Source organism: Mollisia scopiformis (assembly GCF_001500285.1).
Source record: "Mollisia scopiformis unplaced genomic scaffold LY89scaffold_26, whole genome shotgun sequence".
Taxonomy (NCBI): domain Eukaryota; kingdom Fungi; phylum Ascomycota; class Leotiomycetes; order Helotiales; family Mollisiaceae; genus Mollisia; species Mollisia scopiformis.
In genome coordinates this window covers 636832-656700 of record NW_017263606.1, presented here as the reverse complement: position 1 = coordinate 656700, position 19869 = coordinate 636832, and the positions used below count along the sequence as shown (strand labels likewise).

Sequence of the window (19869 nt, the reverse complement as noted above, 5' to 3'; positions counted from 1 at the left end):
TTGATAGCTGATCCTGTGAGCTGTCATCTATTGTACACGATCGTTGGAGAAAAGGAGAATATCTGTAAGTCTCGGAGTTGTCGTCAGCTATGCCACCAGTAGGATGCAAATAGCTTCTCATATAGGATAGCTTACAGTACTTTGCATCTCTCCATACTTCGCCATGCGACTCTTTGCGCTTCTATCTTCCGCAATAGGTTTGCCAGCTTCTACTTCAGGTGTCACTGTCGGGTACCCGCTGCATCGTAGCTGACCAGGTTCCACGATCTGGATAATCTGGCATACCCGTACAGTGTCCGCGGCTTCGAAGGCTGAGTGGCGGTCTTCCATAGTACCTGGCAGACCGTTCCTGGCAGATCTATCCTGGCCTGTCAGTAAGCAGATCAGCGTGTTCGGAGGACGTTGAGGACCTGCATATCACGTGCGGGTCTGAGGTCACGACATGAGCGTTGTGCTGCTGCAGGACGGATGATCAATATGGTAGAGATGAAGTAAGATCCGTTTTGGTGTGACTATATCGCGTACCGGCATCTCTATGGTGTTGAGAGCAAACTGAGGTGATGATAAAAGAACGGAGTAAAGAAGTGCGAGTGAGTGTTGAGATGTTAAATGTTTGCTTGCGTCGTTCATGCTTCAATTATTGTACCAAGTTTTTGTATTCGTTCCCCGAGAGTAAGAAAGTCTTGGCCTTGGTTCACACCCACGTCCAAAACAACACTAGCTCGACGAGCTACCAAGCTCTTTTCTTCACCCTCCTCTTTCGTGTCCACACACTCACAGCACAAATTACCAATCACTTGTCTTCTGTCTACCCTCACTTCGTCTTGACTCACGCTTCACACAGCGTGTTCATCGACTCGGCGCTATCACAGAACACAACCTATAAATTCTCACGTTTCGTTTACTTCCTCCATCATGCGGCACTGGGACGACGACGAGATCTCGCCGACTTTATCGAACTCATCTAGCAAAGCCAGATCCGACAATAAGTCAGAGGCAACTTCTCTTGGCATCCCACCTACCCGAGGCTTGACCCGATCTCCTGGCATGGCTAACATTAACCTGAAAGACATTGAGGCCAGCAAGGAGACTGTTGCTGCTTCATCCGAAGGAAGCGTTGGTCCTGCAGTCTCTCATTATGGTCAAGAAGCCACTCATCGCCTTCTACGCAAGCTCGACTGGCGCCTCCTTCCTTTCCTCTGCCTCATTTACATGTAAGTTACCCGACGATTCATTCTACCCAACCATCCCAACCATTCTTTCTACCAACAATTTAATCTACCCGACGATTCAACCTACCCGACGATTCAGTCTACATTAGGTGACTGATTTGATTACTATAGGCTATGCTTCTTAGACCGGACCAATATTGGCAATGCGCGTCTGGACAATATGGAAGTCGATCTTCACATGGGTGGGCTCGACTACAATGTTGCCCTGTCGATATTCTTCCCGTTCTATGTTATGTCCGAGATCCCAAGCAATCTAATGCTCAAGAGAGCTTCCCCGCGCTACTGGTTCTTGCTCATCATGGTTACGTGGGGTATCATCATGACCTGTCAAGGGCTTGTCAAGAACTACGCTGGTCTTCTGGCTTGTCGTGTCTTCTTAGGCTTGTCTGAGGGTGGTTTGTTTCCAGGCGTAACTTTCTACATCACCATGTGGTATCCTCGACATGAGACTGGACTGCGAATGGCAATCTTCTTCTCCGCCGCCACTGTTGCTGGTGCCTTTGGCGGATTCCTAGCTCGCGCCATTGCTTTACTGGATGGTAAGGGAGGACTAGGTGCTTGGTCTTGGATCTTCATCATTGAAGGTCTGCTTACGTTCTTGGTGGCTCTCTTCTGCCCACTTGCTATTAGCGATTACCCTGACAAGTAAGTTTCCTCCCTAATTCTTCTTTGGCTTGACTAACCCGCGCAGAGCCAAGTTCCTCACCGAAGAGGAGAGAGTTGAGGTCAAACGCAGACTTACAGCTGACACGTCCTTCTCTGATGATTTCGACTGGAGATACGTTAAGCAAGCCCTGACTGACTGGAAGATCTACGCGAACATGGTCCTTACGATTGGATTGTTCACTGCGGTCTACTCCATCTCCCTCTTTCTTCCTACCATCCTGAAGAATCTCGGCTATTCATCCAATAAATCACAACTGATGACAGTTCCCGTCTATATGGTTGCTTTCGTCTGCACAATCATCGGAAGTTATGTCGCGGATAAATCTCGCCAGCGAGGAGTATTCCTGTTGGGCTTTGAGGTATGCGCAATCGTGGGTTTTATTATGCTAGCAGCCAGTAGCAAGCCTAATGTTCAGTACGCTGGGACTTTCTTTGCGGCAGCAGGTATGTTCCCCTATTCATATCACTGTAGACGGACCACTAATCCATCCCAGGCATATACCCAAATGTTCCTTTGATCGGTGCATGGAACTCCAACAACCTTGCCGGAAGTACAAAGCGCGCTGTGGGCATTGGAATGCAAGTTGCCTTTGGCAATCTTGGAGGAGCAATCTCTGGATTCATATACCTCTCAAAGGACGAGCCACGGTACGTCTTATATCTTGACTTTCCTCCCATCAAAAGCACCCAGATGCTAACAATCAACGACAGTTTCATCCGCGGACACTCAATCCTCATCGCTCTCATCTCAACATCCTTGGTCATGACTTTGTTCATGACCTGGTGGTTTCGTCGCGAGAATTGCCGACGTTCTAGACTGATGATGCTTGGCAACTTCACACCAGAGATGCTGAAGGCTCAAGAAGAGGAGCTGGGCGACAAGTCGGTTACGTTCCTGTACACAGTCTGAGGGCACTACTCTATGATGACAGGTCTGTATGTTAGGTGGAACGATGTGGGATTGCGTAGTTGACTCATGATTTTATTGTGAGAAGGTGTTTCATGATGGTTCCTGGTGGGAAAGGAAAGGTTGCAAGGATCGAGATCTGGCGGATAGCATCATGCATTGCTTGCTCGCATTCTAGTAAGCTACATAGATCAGTAGATCAATGTGATGGATGTACTTCGCACACTCTGCTGTATTCATCCAATGTGAATCTGATTCTTCTATTTGAGCGAGATTCTCACTGTCAACTTATATTCTTTTACTGCCAACGAATACCCTGCCACAACCAAACAAAGGCCATACCATGGAGCCCGAACCAAAGATCCCAATGCCTGTTTGCAAGATTATCCAGATCGTCTCACCTGGCACCACACACGGCGTCTGAATCTTCTTGAATCGTTCTTGTTCGGGCTGCTTCGGTCCCGATGTCCGCACGGAGGCATTTATAGGCGGAGAATTTGCTGCGGAGCAGGGCGAGAGTCACGGCGGAGGGAAAGTGGTGAAATTAGTGGAGGAAGTGCAGTCATTGCTTCAAGCGAAGGGGGATATGGATTCATTCACTCACTCACTTGGATTCTTCACTTGGATTCCATGCACGTCCAAAGTCTGCACAATAAAGAAAACTAGAGGAGTAATAATTCAGACGACCTTTGCCGTTGAAAATCGCACAGAAGGAATGTGGGGAAATAGGAACGAACATGGTGCGTGCTGGATGTTTGGTACATTGAGTTGGGGGCTGCTTGGGACGATTCTTGTGTCACACACTTACTAGGATGAGAAGTAAAGAGCGACTTCATTAAGTATATGTACTCTATTCTACCCTGTAGTAGTCTATCTAAGACATTATGTAAAGATCGTGATTTTCATCATTCATGATTTCGTTCCTCCGCTCCATCTCCTCTCCCATTATTCTATCTTATCCAACCCGCCCCTCACCTCACTCAACAACACAGCAACAAACCCTAAAACCCAACATACCCCAAAGCCCCCAACCCCACAAACGCGATCCCCACACTAGGCAATATCCACACGCTCTGCGCGAACTCGATTCCATTCGCCGTATTAACGATACTCGCAACCGCGAGCTGACCAATAGCAATCAAGAACGTCAAGATGGTTGTTGGTGTTGCGAATCTTCTGATGGTTTGCATGCCTGTTGGTTTGACAGCAGGTTCGGCAGGTTGAGGACGGGAAATGGTCTGAAGTGCGTTGAGAAGTAGGAGTGTTAGGCCTGAGGATAGGAAGAAATAGATGAACTGTTCCTCTTTATTAGCCAGTTCCCTGGGAGAAAAAAGAAGGGACGTACAACGAGCCTAAAGGCTCCCATATTTTTGCTCCAAACTTCATTTGGATCTTCGGTTCCGCTCATCATGCCACTTTCTGGGGGATCAATGCTGAAATTATCAAATAGCGAGTCGGAGATGACGGCGAAGAGGGTGCCGATGGCGTCCAGTTGGGCACTGGAGTTGAAGGTTGAGTTGGCAATTAAGGAGAGGGCAGATTGGGCTTGTGTGAAGGTTGAAGGGGAGGAAGGTGCGAAGGTGGTGAAGACTTGTGTTGTTGTGTTTGAGAGTACTGCACATTGCGTTAGTTGGTGGGTTTAAGGGCGAGGGAGAGGAAGACTTACGAGAAGATAGAAGCGGCGAGGAGGTAGAGGTCGACGGGAACGTTGATTCTGAGGCTAGGAAGAGGTTGTTGACTTGTCTGTTCGGCGTACATCAGCATTCATCACGTCAAATACTACACCGAGAGGGAGGAGAAAACATACGCCACAACCTCAACGACTTTCCTCCAAAGAATGAATTGCGCAGCTCCTTCCATCAAGAGAACGAGAGCGAGATGAAATGGGAAGTGAAGGAATGCCCAGAGATCTTCACGGAAGGAACCAAAGTGGCTGCTGTTCAGCCAGTCAAAGTAAATCATGTAGATAAAGTACTGGATATGTTAATGGAAAGTGGCGGGCAGTGGGAGGGAAGAAATACAATAATTGTAACTGCGCTGATGATTGTGAGCAGAAGTGTTGAGGATAGGCCATCTTCTTGCTCCGTGATCTGGTGGGGTCAGCGGGATGTCCAATGTCCCAAGAAGATTGAGCTTACCGTTGCAATGCTCTTTGACAGAGCAATGATTCCTTCTCCCACTGCTAGATGTCAGCGTCTTTCCACGACACAAAGGTGACACGACTCACAGATAATCAACGTAAGCAAACTCATTCTCTTGATCAAATGTGTCCCAGCGAATGTAAGAACCTCCCATCTCGACGACACAGCAATATTGACTATCGTCTCCAGCACCGCTGTAACATACCACACAACAAATACATTACTGTGTGGAGTGTCTGGTTTGAATCCACTACTTTGATCAGCACATCGGCCTTCAAATACAGGCTACAAACTCACAAGAAAGTCCCGAGATAAACAAAAGCAGCCACAAAATTCGCCGCCACAAGCAAGAACAGCGGCGTCTTGGTATCCTTATAATACCAAACCTGATGCAGCACAACAGAGTACTGAAATCTAAGCACCACTCTCGAAAGCATCAAGATAATTGCCAAGCTTCGAAAAACATCTTGTTCCTGTTTCTCTGGATTGAAATCTGGCCCCACGATCGCTAACCCGACCATCACTCCGAATTGACATGCTTTCCCGACTCTCTCGAGGATCGAGTCTTGAACGAAACGCACGTCGAAGAGCGCCACTTGGGCCCACAAGAACCAGAGGATGCAGAAGAAGCCCGCGTATGCTTTCAAGGCAGCAACTTCGTTGATGTCGTGCACATCAGTAAAAGTGGTGAGGTTTGCGACGAAGAAAAGGTCTAAAAGAGTTCGATGTTGGTAGCTTCCTCGTAGCGTTTGAACTCGGGGGTTTCGCGCATGTGAGTATCGTCTAGACGGCCTTTTTCGGATATGAAGCGTTCATCGTAGATGTTGGGCATGGATTCGCTGCGTTCTTTGGTTGCGGAGCGGACGGCGAGGTCGGTTGGGCCGGAGATGTCGATGAAGACTGGTCGTTTGGGGGACGGGGATGGGGAGACTCGTCGTTCGTGGGCGAGGGGACTTTCGAAGAGTTTGAGTTTGGGCTGGGACTCGATATCTTGTCTTGAGGAAGTGGATTTGTGCTTCTCCTTTTTCAGTAAGGATTTGAAGCTCGTCACTGACGAGGATGCTGAGTGCCTAGTGAGTGTTAGTTGGTGTGAAGAATGTGGTTATATGAGACGTACATCTTGTTGACCACAGGCCCGCCTCCAGGTCTTTCTTCACGGTTATTCACCATTTTCGATGACATCTTGAGAGATCTGATAATAATATACGAAGAATCCAGTCTCTTTCTTGGCTGACAGGTCTGAAGAGTATACTAAGAATACTGCCAAGAAGATCGATGCCATGGTACAAAGCTTATACGAGATAACGTTGAAGCCACGAAACATGAACCATTTTCAAGTGCCCAAACAGGAAACAAAGATTCTGGGATAGGTGAACAAGCATGTAGAAGATCCACATCTTGCACAGATCAGTGGATCTAGATGATGAGCAAGCCTTTGTCCGTGCGAGGTCCGTAATGCAATGGTTCGTTGAACCTCCGAGAAACAAAACGATCGCCAGCCAATGTAATTGGAGATCTGCTTATCCACGGTCTGACCGGAAGTGGTAAAGCGGTCGTTCCGAGGAGGCGTTCATGCAGCATGCTCAAAGCGGCTGAGAATAAGCTTCCAGACTAAAGAATTCTTCGGCAGCCAAAGATCGGATGAAATGAAGCAACAAAATGCTTTCCTTTTTCCGCTTCCGGGGCAAGATCTGGATTTATTTTGGTGACGCGTACAAAGGAAAACAGTACCAACACTGCATTACTTAGCACTTGATTACACGAAAGATAGGCATATGAAATCCGAATAAGATATGGAAGAAGCAGTTGTTTAGGTCTCGGTAAATGGGTGGTGTCAGCTTAAACTCGCCTGCGGGGCGGGAGCGGGAGCCTCCGCTCAACTATATATCTGTTCCACGTAGTTGAAGGATTTCCGTGCGCACTCATATCAACACTTTACGTATAAGAGCAGAAGCTGCCTGATGAGGACTCGTGAAGCCTTTGAGGTTCCTCTTGAGCTGGGAGCAACTTGGGGGGATTGACTATTTAGTCACAATGCTTCAGTTTCTGAAAATTTTAGATATCTCGAGAGAATCTCTTCAGACGAGTGTGCATCAGTAAAAATACGTTTTGACTTTACGGCAAACAATATCTGACAATTCCGAATGAGCAAGTGGGGGCATAATCCATTGAAACGGTCATTGAAACAAAGTAACGTGACTCGGATAGTTGTGTGGGGGCACACTTGGACCTTGCCACGTTCTAGGTGTCCGAGCTAAGGCTGAAGGAAGTGTTTGGCATGTGAAGGAAGGAAGACACCTTGTAGGTTTGAGTTTGCCTAGGGAGCTGGAGTTAAGGCGTTGAGCATTGAGAAAATCTGAGCAGTTCGCAGTAAGAAAAGTTAAAATGAAGACAATGGGAAAGTAATCGAGCCCAATGAGTGACTTAGCCACGAAGAGAGGAAGGATGAGAATGCTTGTTATACATGCAACATGAACACGCATACCAGCTTTAAATTCGGTAAGTAATAATCTCTACGCGACTGAAGATGTCAAAGTGATTTGAGGCATAACTCTGAACACGAATGGACAGAGGTGAATTTCAATACTCTCAATAATGTCAGCCAATTCCACACGTACGTGCTAGAATATATGAAGTCCTAGCGCACAAATACAGGGCTCATACTAACCATATATCAAGCAAAGAGCCATGCCCGAGAAGCGAATCGTGAGAGGTGAGCTCTTTTTCTCGATTCGCGAGTAAGTACTTGGGGTCTCATCGTGATACCATGCAAGGCAAATCAGATAGAATCAAGTTCACGTAGGAAAAGTCCAATATACTCGAATTAGAATTCAATATTGACGCAATTTGAGTTTTTGTCCCGGGGATAAGAATATTCTACTGACAGAAGACCGAGTAGTGATATTGCGTGCTAAACATGCGACGTAGAGATTGAAGAGAAACGCACACTGGGCTGAAAGGCTGGAGCCTCCTGTGCTGTAAAATCAGCCTCATCAAATGAAAGAGTGGGTGCTGTACTGTATTGCCTGGTAATCATGAAGTCTCTGTCAAATTTACTATTTGCTCGCCGCCTGAGCCTGAAATCGACTCGGCAGTCGTGTCCACCGGCCAAAATCTTGCTTTGATTTCTTCGGTGAGGAACACATCTTCCTTGGTGTCATGAGCAATGCAGATGTGATCTCGATCGCCTTTTGCTCCAAAGAAGATCTTGCATTTCTTATTTCCTGAACTTTTTGCAGCTTCCCTTATCTCGTCCAGCAAGGTCATCATTTGTCTGAGCCAGTGCTGATCCATGTTCGTTCTCTTATCGGTGCTGTTGAATTCACGTAGGTTGAGAATGGTCGTATTCTGATGCCGACCCACGATTATTGGGCCGCTTTGGGCAAAGAAGAACTGTCCTTTCCATGATCGGATGCTTGAGTAGAACTTTCCGCTTGTCAATGCAACGTTTATAATGGATTCTCGGGGAACGACAAATCCTCCTCGAATCACTTTGCAACCATCTGCCCCAAGGATATCTTGGGCCGCGTCGACGGAGGTCATCATTTCAGGTGTATTGTCTGATTGCCTGCTGGTGTTTGGCCGACAAATAGCTCCAGGATCGCTGATGAGACATTTCATACCTCCAAGCTCATATTCAGAAATGCGACGATAGCTCCCAGCGTCTTGCAAAGGAAGGCGACTTTTGGTTGTGTTGCTTGCAAATGATCTCAGGAGGTTGTGGGAAGTCTTTGAGGGTTCTTTTGCGGTGAAGTCAGAAGCATTTCGAGTCAGTCTAAGAAACAGGGTTCCTCTTTCGATGGTAGCAAATATTGGACGATTCATTCTTCGTCCAGTTCGCAAATAAGCTTCAATCTTAAGTAGCGCCAGTACAGTCGTTACAAGTGCAATCGGTTCAAGAGAATATCCAGGTTGCATGACGAGCAAAGACCCGAACAAGTGAGACATCGTAATATGTTTGTGGGTCGCAGACGGCTTCAGTGGATGCTCTTCCTCAGAAATATCGAAGGGGAGTTCAGGAGGAGACCGTAATGGAGGGCCTCCTGTTAATTATCAGTCCTGCTTCGGAGAGCAAAGAACGCGTTTCCTGACCTGGAACATAAATCGTGTTCTCTTGTCCCTTGATTGTATTATATGATGCTCTCTAGCTGGTTGAATATCATTCCGATTAAGGACTCTGATAATTGAATCTGCCTCATTTGTAGCATTGGAAGCGTCCGCAGTATCTTCTCCGTCATTTGCGGACTTTGTGGTGACATCAATGTCCTGGCTGTCCTCGATCACACCCCGAGTGTTCCTGGTATTCTCTCCCACATCTGCAGCCTCGGTGGTGGCATTGGCGTTCTGGTCGTTCTCGATTCTAGCCTTGGAAATGTAGCTGGTATTCTCTCTCGCATGTGCAGATTCAGAGGTGGCTTCAATGTTCTTGTCGATCTCAGTTGTGGTCTCAGTAACATCGCGCTCCTCGTCCTTAACCACGTCAGTATTTTTATATGTCGTCGGGTAGCTACGTGTACTCCATCGTAGGCTGCGAGAAGGGCTGCTGTCTGAAACTGATCGCAGACGAGTTTGCTGCTTCGGATAGCTTTGGATCAGCGATGGCAGATACTTATGACTGTGCAGGTATTGCAAATAAGTTCTTTTTCGAAGTGATGGTACGATTGAATGCGAGAGCGATTGGAGGAGTTTTCGAGATTCGACGTTTTTTCCCTAGGTAATTGAGTCCGGACATTGATCTTCGAGAGCTGGGAAGCAGCATTGAACATGCCCATTGTCTGTCATTCTCACAGATATCGAAGTCGCGATTGATGTCGGTGGTGAGGTGGGAGAGTGTCCCATTAGCGTAAAAGCTAGGTGTGTGTATATAACAGATAGCTTTCTACGAAGTATCCTTCTCCAGCTTTGTATTCTTTCCAACCACCACCGCCACCAATGTTATTTATTATCTCAAATCCAGCATCTTCTCATACTTCTAGATCGAGACGTAATCCACTAAACTCTTTCTCTGATTGTATCTCCGATTACTTCATCCTACCGCTGATTGCCAACAAGCCTTCACATAGCATGCACTTCTAGTATGTGGATGCATTGAGAGCTCTTATCGGGGGTTCCACGGCACGAGCATTAGTTTACTCGAGTTTTTGACTTTAATCCTCCATCGTTTTCCTGTTTTCCTCCCGCGATATCGTTGTTGTTTGATGTTGTCAGCCGGAGGAAAGCTGTGGGAATTCTCGCAGAATGGAGCCAGATTAGGCTTAGTGCCAAGACCTGCATTCAGCCCCTCTATTCTGTGGACGCCACAACAAGCATTTCGACGGTCATTTCTTATCGAATGCGAATTTCATGTCTGTGTGTGATTCTGGTGTTTCACGTTACATCCTCGTCACTTCAGTACCCAAAGGAGAAATGTATTTCGAAGACTTTTCTTATTGCTCCGTGTCCGAATGGCCGGCTGTGAAAGGAGAGCTTCACCTGGTACTTCAGGTTGCCATAAGAGGGTTGAACCGCATAGTCGCGGATTACGTTTAAGTCTGCTATTTCTAACTCATCAACCCTCGACAAGTATTGTCTTTGCAATCATGCTCAATTCTACTCGATCAAACCCGCTTCTGGGATTCTCACTCCTTCGCCTCGTCTACCTCTTCAAATCCTCATCATGGTTCCTGTTGATAAATACAAAAGTATGGTACGAGGATCACAGCATGTGGTGCTAGGCTTGAGAAAATTATTTGGCTCATCTCTTCCGTTGCATTTGCTCTTTGGAGAAAGCATCTAGTATCACCGCAACGAGAATCGGATGGTACCCAAGGAGTTATAGCGAGCGGAGGTCGATATACCAGGGTCAATTAAGAGCTTGTAGTCTCGATGCTGGCCACATCTACGACAGTTCCAGAGAAGCAGAAATTTCATCATCAGGTCGGTGACACTGTGGCCACGTTGAGTGCAATCTCTGGCCCTCTGTCCAAAATGGGTCACTTCACTAATCTCTGCGATTATAAGGCAGACAGTGACTGACTTCAACCCACGATATCACAACCCTTTGGAGCTTTCGTACCTTAGCGCACATGTCGAGCCTTCTCAGAGCTGACTGGGATGCTGCTTCCCTGGACGCTCGCTAGAATTTGTGGCGCTCCCGAGAGACAGGGATTTCAAGCTCGTGCAGCCTGATCGACAAGATTTAAATCGCGGCCCTTCCCATCCCACTTCGAGCTTCAAAATAATTTCATCGCATTTCGCCAATTGACGATTTTTCAACCGATTTTTCATGTCTACATGAATAATCGGAGAACTTCGAGTTATCCCTTGGGCCAGATATTCTGGACGAGTGACCATCTTGCATCTGAAGGCGAAGCATGTTCCTGAGCTGGAACCATGGTTGGTGTACCAGGACGGTCCAAAGCGTGCAAGACATGCAAGCAACGCAAAGTCGCTGTAAGTTGTTCTCAAATCTCAAGATTTCCTGCTTCTTCCTAATTCTTTGATGGAAAGTGTAGCCTCGAGAGACCAATCTGCAAAGTCTGCACCAAATCGAACCGAGAGTGCGGAGGATATCAACGTGAAAGAATATTTATCTTGGATGCCAGAACGCAGAAGGATGCTCAAGCTACCCCTCCAAAAGTCTGCGCCCCAACACCGCCCCAGAAGCACGTGCCTATACCCAATAAACAAGCAGAACGAAAGCCACCAGATCTCCAAGGCACGATATCTCTCAAGAACGCATATATATCCCTCTGGACCCTCCAAAGTCCTACGGCTAGAGCCCTTTACCGCGAGCAAATTATTTCCGAATTCCTATACTCCTATCTTCCAAATGGGTCCACCGCAAATTGGCTCTATATGCTACCTTCGCATCCCCATTTCACTGCTGCACTCGAAGCATCTTCTCTCGCCGTCTGCACTGCTCATCTTGGGCACATCAACTCATCTCCAACTTTGACTCAAGAAAGCTTGAAGTTTTATGTCCAAGCACTATGGGAGCTCCAGAAAGCACTCTGGAGCGATGACCTCATGTACAGAGATGAGACCTTAGCAGCTTGCATGCTTCTCATTATGTACGAGGTCACTGAGTGTCCGGATAAGACAATTGGAGCATGGCAGGGACATATGGCGGGTTGCTCGAAGCTCTTTGAGACGCGAGGACCTGATTCATTCAATGAAGAATTTGGGCACAAACTTTTCATGACTTTCAGACAGCTTGAGGTGAGCTCGGCGAGCTTCCTTTAATTACACAAAAGAAATGAGCTGATATCTTTTACCAGATCCAACAAGCGATCGTCATGAAACGGGATACTTTCCTCGCATCTGCCGAGTGGAGGGAGAAGCCTTGGAAATCACGACCTAAACCGATCACACAACAACTGCTAGACGTCGAAAGTGAAGTAGCAGCAGGAATTGCAAATGTATATGCAAATCCTCCAAGCGAGTCTCCAGAGAAGTTCGTTATGGTGTTACTAGAAACCCTAGAAAAGTCTTGGGTCCTCGATGCTCGACTCAGTGCCTTCCACGCACGCTTCGAAGCCCAAGCCGACGGACCACTATACTGGTCAACTCTCTCTAAAGGCTTCGGCAACAATAGCCCCAAAGAACAAACCCAAATTTCGATTTTTCCAGTCGCCTTCCAATTCCCGAATTTAACCACGGCGCACACTTGCATGCTCTACTGGGCACTAACATCCATCCTGTGGTCCGGCATGGCGAAGATCTACGAGCTCCTCACGGCCATGCAAACTGAAGCCCAGCTTCAAGGCTCAACTACAATCTCCTCCTTCATGCCAATTGCCTCTCCCGACTCTGACCACTCCGGCCACGCCTCGCCCGATCCCGCAAGTCCCGCCCTCTCTGCAATCGACCTCGACCTCTCGCTTTTCGCTCGTCTACCGCCTCTCGAACATCGAGCAGATCTTACGCAGCCAGCAAAGAACATTTGCCAGTCGCTAGAATATTGTATGTCGTCGAAACAAGGCACAGTTGCGGCCGCGGCGGCTGTCTTCCCGTTGAAAGTTGCGATTGAGGCGCTATGTGAGAGTGGCTGTATGAAAGAGATGGAGTGGGCGAAAGACGTTTTTGAGATGATCAGTGGGAGAGGGGTGGAGCTGTTGAAGCATTTGGAGCACAAACTTGAGAAGAGAGCTTACTTACCTGGATGATGCTGGATGTGTTTCGGAGTACGAGATGGGATAGGTCGTTCGGCGATGTGGAGTTGGAATTTCTTCTCCAGTAGCCATGTGGGGAAAACCTTGAGGGCCTCCTTTACTTATTATTTCGTACTACCGTTCGTTACCTGAATGATGGGTGATAATCTGATTTCTCATGCCAACAATCGCATCCTCCTCGCTAACATCCCCCACATCCAACTTGACCCCTGCACTGCACGATCCAACGTTGATTCGCCTGACTCACCGTTGTTGTGGGAAAGTGTTTTATAAAGTCCGAGAGGGACGTCGCATTCTCGTTGTCAGCGCCCCAAAAAAAACGCAATCCAAAAGATATACTGGTATATCTGCGAGACTCACTATTATGGACTCTTGTCTAGATCATTTTGCTCTGTTTCCACTCTTTCCAGTAGAGATTCGATTGAACATATGGTACGTAAACTTCTTTTATAATTACTCCACCTTCGCGCAGAAGTACTGGAGCTGCGGCTAAACCCGACGCACAGGAATCGCTCTTTCCCAGAACCCCGAATAATTGATCTCAAACTCATCAACTCCAAAGGAGAATCACTCAACCAAAAGAATCGAACAATCGACGGTCCTTGGCATTGGGCCAGCACATCTTCATTCTCTCTACCTTTACTACAAGTCAACCACGAAGCGCGACGCTTGATGCTACAATCATATAAACCTACCAATATCTGCCAGCAGAACGGCGCAATTCTCTACATCGATTTTGAAAGAGATACGGTGTACCGAGCTTGCTATCAATGTGATCCCCTCTTTCAATTCGACCTCACACACGATACCGTTGTGAGCAACGCTTCAAGCTGGACATCCAATGTCACAAATCTAGCCCTTCATCTTACCGTCTTCAAAGGGCGAGATGCCAGCGGACAAACAATTGTTTGCCCTTCGCTGGACACTTTCAGTCTTCCAAGTGCTCGACAGGGTCCACTTCGCAATCTTCACACGGTGTGTATGCATTTCCCTGCTCTCAGGAAGTTATGGATAGTCATTGATGGCCGTGATGATCAATTTGTCGGCAAAGACGAGATCGTCGATCCCTCGCCACAGCATGGGGATTGGTTCCTCCACATCAAGATGGTCGATGCTCTCGGAGCTATTGAGTTAGTGGTAGAGGATTCGAGAAACCAACAGCCGGATTCAAGTCTTCCTCAGATCAATCTCGGGCTCTTGACGAATGGACAAGACAACGAGTTGGCGACGAGACGGTGGTACTACGATTTTGCTGGTCGTAAGTTTGAGCAGCCGACTGCTAATTCTGGACGTTTCTTCCGCGCTCCTGGAGATAGTGATAGCGAGAGTTCTGGTCTTAGCGAGGATGATGGGGATTTCATTGCCACGGTTTTGGACAGCGATGGTAGAGCTCCTGGTACATTTCATTGTATCCCTGGTCATGCTTCGGACTCGGATGAATAGAAGTAAGAACAATGACATTTTTTGAAACTTGTTCAGAGGAAATACATCTTGTTTGGTGACTATTGCAAGGACATCAACTTTGTGGACAAACTCCGATACATCCAACTCAATCACACCTACTTTCCACCGACGTCTCACTTCCACGTCTCCCCACCATCTTCCTAGCCCTATCCAGCTGCCGAAGCACCATCTTGCTGCGAACAGTACATTTCAAGGGTGGAGGAGGCCTCGGCATCACCGAAGAATTCCTCGGTTTCTTCGGAGCAGTAGGGTCAGAGTACATGCCTGTCCAATTTCGCGTCAGGTCTTCCCAAGTGCCAAGAAGCTTCAGCATACGTACGGTGAAGTTCACACCCCGACCCATCGCCATTATATCTACAATTACAACACGCACCAGCAAACTCCCCAGAGACAACGATACATGTCGTGAATGGGCCTTTGGATTTGAATGCTCTCGCGCAGCGGTAGCAGGGACTGGAAGCTGGAGGATTTCCTCGGGCTTGACCGAGAGCGGATTCTAGATTCGATTTGCCCTTTCCTAGACCTTTTAGAATTCGGTCTTTCGCAATTGAAGTGGCCGGATGATTGGCATGTGGGATATTCTAATGGCGACTGGTGTTGAAGTTGGTGGGAGAGTCTGAAGTTCGGGGTATGTGGGTGGAGGAGGGCCGGGAGGTTGTGGCTTTGCTGATGGTAAATTTCTCCGAGGTGCATTTGAAGATAATCGTGAAAGTGGGATATTGAGATCCCTTTGCGAGTCGTATAGATGGGGTTGACAGAGAGGTAAAATTTGAGGAGTTGCTGTGGTGTGGGAGTTGATGTGGTTGTGAAAGCTGTATAAACGAGGTTCAGTCGACATACTGCAGTGGGATGCGAGACCCGAGGATGTAACGGATAATTTTGACGAACATAAATTTGAGGATTTCACAACATAAGAGATAGGATTTTTTATGGGAGACAAAGCAAAGTAAGAAGAGGAAAATTGAAGAAGGAGAGTGAAAAGCACACACAGCAAACGCGCAATGCATGTACCCATCAAAGGATTTATCACGACTAGGTCTGCTTGACAAAAACGTGGATTCTAGACAGCTTCCAATTACAAGTCTCCCAAGTATATGGCAGATGCTATTATTTGTAAGACTCCATTACAGTCCTGGCCCAAGAACAACCAAATAATTACCTCTATTTCTGTATCACTACACAGCTAGTAAGTTTCTCAACCTGATCCCAAGCAATCATATGAAGAGCTGAAGGAGCACGATCTATCGTATCGATGTTTTGGTAAAGCCATTATTTCTTTCTCCTTTGCGATATGTGATAGTCTTTGTGTTACTGTCCAGGCTAGCTTTTCGGGAACCTGCACCACTAAACTCGGGCAGCCGAGCCCCTGAATCTCGCCTCTAAAACGATCCCGCCCGGCCCTAGGAAACGGGGCCGCGGCATTTCCCAGCGGAATGTCTGGCGTCGCCTTGGCATTCGTTTCTGCTTCAATGCTTCAACTCCAGCAATGGAGCGCCTCTTGGCATCGATAAAATCACGACCAATATGGCGCATCGGAACCCTCACTCTCGCATTTTGCATCGCGACCTGGTTCCTAATATCCTTAAACCCTAGAAATGTTCTAGCGGAGGAGGTAAGCATCCCAGTCCTCGATTCCCAGTTCCATGGACACGACGATAGAGGCTAAATACCTCTCCAACAGAAAACCAACATCCTTCCCGACACCACATCCTCTGCCAACACATACGGCCTGATAAGAAACAAAGTAGCAGTAATATCCGACACGAAATACACCACGAACCTCATCCCCCTCATCCTGCACTACCACTCGATCCTCGGTCCCAGCTGGCCCATCATCTTCTACACCACGCCCACGACGCTGCCCTCCTCCCTCTCCGCGCCCTTCGCCCTCGCCATCGCGGAGAAACGAATCCAAATCCGCTACATACCAGACGAATTCAACCTCACCTCCCGCAATGGCGTGAACCTCTACCTCTCGCGGTCGTGGCTGTGGGAACAATTAGCGCCCGCGACACATGTGCTGATCTTCCAAGCCGACGCCGTGCTGTGCGGAAACGCACATAAAACTGTCGACCAATACGTCGACGAAGGATGGGATTGGATCGCTGCTCCTCTGCATGGGTCAGAGCATCTCTACAACGGCGGTCTGTCGCTGCGTAATCGATCCATGATACTTGATATCTTGTCCAACCCGGAGAATAACTGGGAGGAGGAGACGAGGAGCGGGAAATGGACGATGGGAGGTGAAGATGTGTGGTTTAGTCGGAAGATGGATTTGAGGGGGGCGAAGTTGCCTAGTTTTAGGGAGGCGGTGGCGTTTGCGTGCCAGCATGATTGGCATACGAGTGTGGAGAAGGAGCCGCTGGGGTATCATAAGGTGCATAAGAATATTGGGAAGGAGGGGTTGAGGGAGATTGAGAGGTGGTGTCCGGAGATTGGGTTGGCGAGGCCGGGGATGTTGGAGCCGAGTACTTAGAGTGGTGTAGATTTGTATAAATATTATAGAGCTTTGGATGCCGTCAAGGTCTGTCATTTTGTTGTGCTGGATCAAGGTGTGGATGTCGAAGTTGATGTTGGGGCTTTTAGAGGGCAGAGCTTACTGGAAAGATGACCCGGTAATTGGCCACGAGAATATCGAAGTCGACGTGGGAGCTTTTGAGCCTTAGAGCATATGGAACAGGCAATCTCGAGACTAGAAGCGAGAATGTTGGTCCCCGAGCGGAGCATTCTTGACTAGAGAAATCTCAGAGTTAGGAATTTCTTTGCGTAATAATTTTGTTATCAAGATCACTCCTGCTGTCAAGTTCCCAGTATATGCTTCTAAGTTCACTCTTTCACGCCAGATCAGAAAGTGAATGTAGGACTCGACACAGATATTTCTAAACTTTAAAAGTGCTCAGCAAGTTATCCTTGATCCTTAGCCACCAGAATATCTTTCAAGTAGATGAACATTGGTCTAGGAGCTAATGTATGGATCAACGTGAGTACTTTTGGATGCCATGAATAATTGCGAAGCTTTCCTCTAGTGAAGCTACAAGGAATTGGATCCCCAAGCGGAATATCAAACTTCAGAGGAAAGCCACTTCTTCTTCTGACAAAGTGTTCACTGTCAAGTGTAATCTTTTTGTCAATTTACGATTACAGATCTGGAGTCAAGTTAATTTGTTACTTGCTATTCTTACAGTCTTGCAGCGCTGACGCGTTTTCTGCCAATCAATTCGTTCTACTTCTAATAGTCAAGTCTAACGCCGGGCTAGATCCACACTTCCCAATGATGAATTGTAATCATGGAGTTCCGTATTTTTGTTGACCAAAATTAAAACGAATAGAGGATGTAGGAGTTTATATACCCCATCCTCCTCCCAAACTCTCTGCCATTTCCCGATTTCCCAGATTCACCGCTTCTAACAACCCTCGAACCCCCTCTTTTCCACGCAAAACACATTCACCCCTCCTCCTCGAACCATACAGTCAAGCCTTAGCCCCGCAATTATCCAGCTAAACACCCGGAGTTTAACCGAATCAGGTATAAAGCGCCGCCTTTTTGCTGCGAAATTTTGTTCTGTGTTCTGTATGCTAGACCATCGCCCATAGCTCAGAGGAGAACTGTCTGACCGGGTGCACAGTCTTTGAGGGGACCGGGTGATGTTTCCCGGAGAGTGTGGATTATTCAGATGCAGTTTTGGTGTGTGGGGTAGCGGTGGTGGGTTCATTTGTTGTTGGTGATTGGATTTCTGCTGTTAATAACCCAGCAGAGTATTGACAATGAAAGGTCATTTGTTTTCGTCTAATAAGAAGTTGGGGATTCACAGTGGAAAGTTCTAAGCAAATCACAGGAGTTTTGCGTGGGAAATGACGGACTTCCGGGTTGGACGTCGACCCAGCTTCGAAGAAGATGGCTTACACACCGTCGTAGCCGGGTTTATCTCGTCTATGTAGTTGACCGTGATAGAAGGAGAACAGAAAGAAGAGGGGAGATGGGCGTTATATACCTTTCTTACCTAATAGCTCATAGAGTTCTTTAGGTTTCGAGCTTTCTTGTGGCGTGTTTCAGTTCAATTCACTGCTCAGCCTCACAAAGGACTTTTCGATGGTCTCATCCACTTTTCAAACCCGCCAGGTAGGGATTTGCTGATCTAGAGATCTATATAAGAAAGCTTTCTCTTCAATACCACGGACTCTGTAGTTAACCCAAGAGACCTGCATCTTCATCGTCGCTGTGCTGTACCAGCTGTCTAGTTGGGCATCCGGCTCACTAAAGAGAATTCTTACGCTTGGGTCAGTAGGTTCTTGATTTTCTTCAGTTTTGTTTTCATGACCACTTTGAGGAATTGTACAGGGGGGTAATGCTGTTGTCAAGAATTTGATTATTGAAACCTCTGCTTTCTTTGGTCATCTTGAATTCTAACTTTCGAGTTCTTCCAGAACATGGGAAAGATTTGACTTTTCAAAAATCCAACAGAAACCTTTCTTTGTCGCTTGTACTGAGGTTCCTTCCTATACTGTACGGACGGCCTTCGGACTCTTATGGTACCTTCTTATGCAGAAGATAAGTTGAATGAAGATTTCGAACGGTAGAGCGAGATAGTGTTTATATACCCATCACTCTGAGCTGTATCTGGTTGCGCTGAGTCACACGTACGACTTCAAATCGCCCTTTGTTCTTCTCAAGTCACTTCACTATTTAATTCAATGGCGAAACTCCTTGTTTCTTGGTTCATTTTTTTTAACATTCTCAACACAATAGAATCTGTAGTGTTGAGTGGGCTATATAAAGACCTCAGCGCCTCCGTTCTGTTTTCCCCACTAAACAGTTTATGAGCTCTCTCTCGAAAATGTCTCAGGCTAGCCCTAGGAGGCTGCAGCGGAGGATGTTGTCATTTCTACACCGGTTTCAAGCTGTAGCGATATGGTTGACCGGAGATACTTATAGTAAGATTATTGCTGTAAATTATTATACTTACGGCAAAAAGTTGTTGCTGTCTTGGGTTGCACTGTTGTCAACAACATCTTTTTGTTCGAGAACCGTGTATATTATTGTTCGAGCATTCACTTCTAAGTGCAGATAGAGGTGGTACTGATAAATCACAACTTCAAGACAGTGTCTTGAATCTTGTTTACACACTTAAACATTATATGTATATTCTTTATCCATTCACAAAAGACAGCATCAAGAAGTCAAGTCAGTGGGCAGATCTCCTGTCACCAATCCAGCGTTTCACACTTCCACCCATCATCTCCAGAAGTCCAAAGCATAATCAATAAAGATTTGCATAGCATCAACACGCCAATTATCCGTCTCCACA

General features: G+C 47.1%; 7 protein-coding genes across 7 annotated transcripts; 4 read left to right on the top strand and 3 right to left on the bottom strand.

Annotated features, from left to right (window-relative positions):
• Positions 1–1047: 1047 nt before the first annotated feature.
• Positions 1048–2808, top strand: LY89DRAFT_700892 (major facilitator superfamily transporter; the record flags this gene model as incomplete). Its single annotated transcript, XM_018217153.1, has 5 exons — positions 1048–1214; positions 1344–1877; positions 1924–2342; positions 2393–2546; positions 2610–2808. 5 exons carry the CDS (start codon positions 1048–1050, stop codon positions 2806–2808), a joined length of 1473 nt encoding a protein of 490 aa, XP_018064814.1.
• An 840-nt stretch (positions 2809–3648) lies between these two features.
• On the bottom strand, positions 3649–6128 carry LY89DRAFT_710730 (uncharacterized protein; the record flags this gene model as incomplete). The annotated part of the gene is made up of 10 exons (XM_018217852.1): positions 3649–4100; positions 4151–4419; positions 4472–4548; positions 4613–4779; positions 4827–4895; positions 4944–4984; positions 5033–5196; positions 5244–5700; positions 5736–6016; positions 6064–6128. 10 exons carry the CDS (start codon positions 6126–6128, stop codon positions 3807–3809), a joined length of 1884 nt encoding a protein of 627 aa, XP_018064813.1. The 3' UTR covers positions 3649–3806.
• Positions 6129–7979: 1851 nt separating this feature from the next.
• On the bottom strand, positions 7980–9718 carry LY89DRAFT_740168 (uncharacterized protein; the record flags this gene model as incomplete). Its single annotated transcript, XM_018220558.1, has 5 exons — positions 7980–8989; positions 9039–9066; positions 9123–9416; positions 9464–9521; positions 9606–9718. The coding sequence occupies 5 exons, from the start codon at positions 9716–9718 to the stop codon at positions 7980–7982; spliced, it is 1503 nt and encodes a 500-aa protein (XP_018064812.1).
• Positions 9719–11318: 1600 nt separating this feature from the next.
• LY89DRAFT_740167 (uncharacterized protein) lies at positions 11319–13093 on the top strand (the record flags this gene model as incomplete). Its single annotated transcript, XM_018220557.1, has 3 exons — positions 11319–11378; positions 11436–12146; positions 12206–13093. The coding sequence occupies 3 exons, from the start codon at positions 11319–11321 to the stop codon at positions 13091–13093; spliced, it is 1659 nt and encodes a 552-aa protein (XP_018064811.1).
• A 370-nt stretch (positions 13094–13463) lies between these two features.
• LY89DRAFT_740166 (uncharacterized protein) lies at positions 13464–14542 on the top strand (the record flags this gene model as incomplete). The annotated part of the gene is made up of 2 exons (XM_018220556.1): positions 13464–13531; positions 13606–14542. The coding sequence occupies 2 exons, from the start codon at positions 13464–13466 to the stop codon at positions 14540–14542; spliced, it is 1005 nt and encodes a 334-aa protein (XP_018064810.1).
• Positions 14543–14589: 47 nt separating this feature from the next.
• On the bottom strand, positions 14590–15404 carry LY89DRAFT_689694 (uncharacterized protein; the record flags this gene model as incomplete). The annotated part of the gene is made up of 2 exons (XM_018215952.1): positions 14590–14827; positions 14883–15404. The coding sequence occupies one exon, from the start codon at positions 15399–15401 to the stop codon at positions 15090–15092; it is 312 nt and encodes a 103-aa protein (XP_018064809.1). The 3' UTR covers positions 14590–14827; positions 14883–15089.
• Positions 15405–16041: 637 nt separating this feature from the next.
• On the top strand, positions 16042–17349 carry LY89DRAFT_689692 (uncharacterized protein). Its single transcript, XM_018215951.1, has 2 exons — positions 16042–16175; positions 16245–17349. The coding sequence occupies exons 1-2, from the start codon at positions 16050–16052 to the stop codon at positions 17037–17039; spliced, it is 921 nt and encodes a 306-aa protein (XP_018064808.1). The 5' UTR covers positions 16042–16049; the 3' UTR covers positions 17040–17349.
• The last annotated feature ends 2520 nt before the right edge of the window (positions 17350–19869 follow it).

What these genes read in the sequence shown, in the direction of transcription:
- LY89DRAFT_689692 (XM_018215951.1), top strand. Translation starts at nt 16,050, where the DNA reads ATGGAGCGCCTCTTGGCATCGATAAAATCACGACCAATATGGCGCATC. An exon ending in GAAATGTTCTAGCGGAGGAG is followed by an intron (nt 16,176 to 16,244) that starts GTAAGCATCCCA and finishes CCTCTCCAACAG; the next exon opens with AAAACCAACATCCTTCCCGA.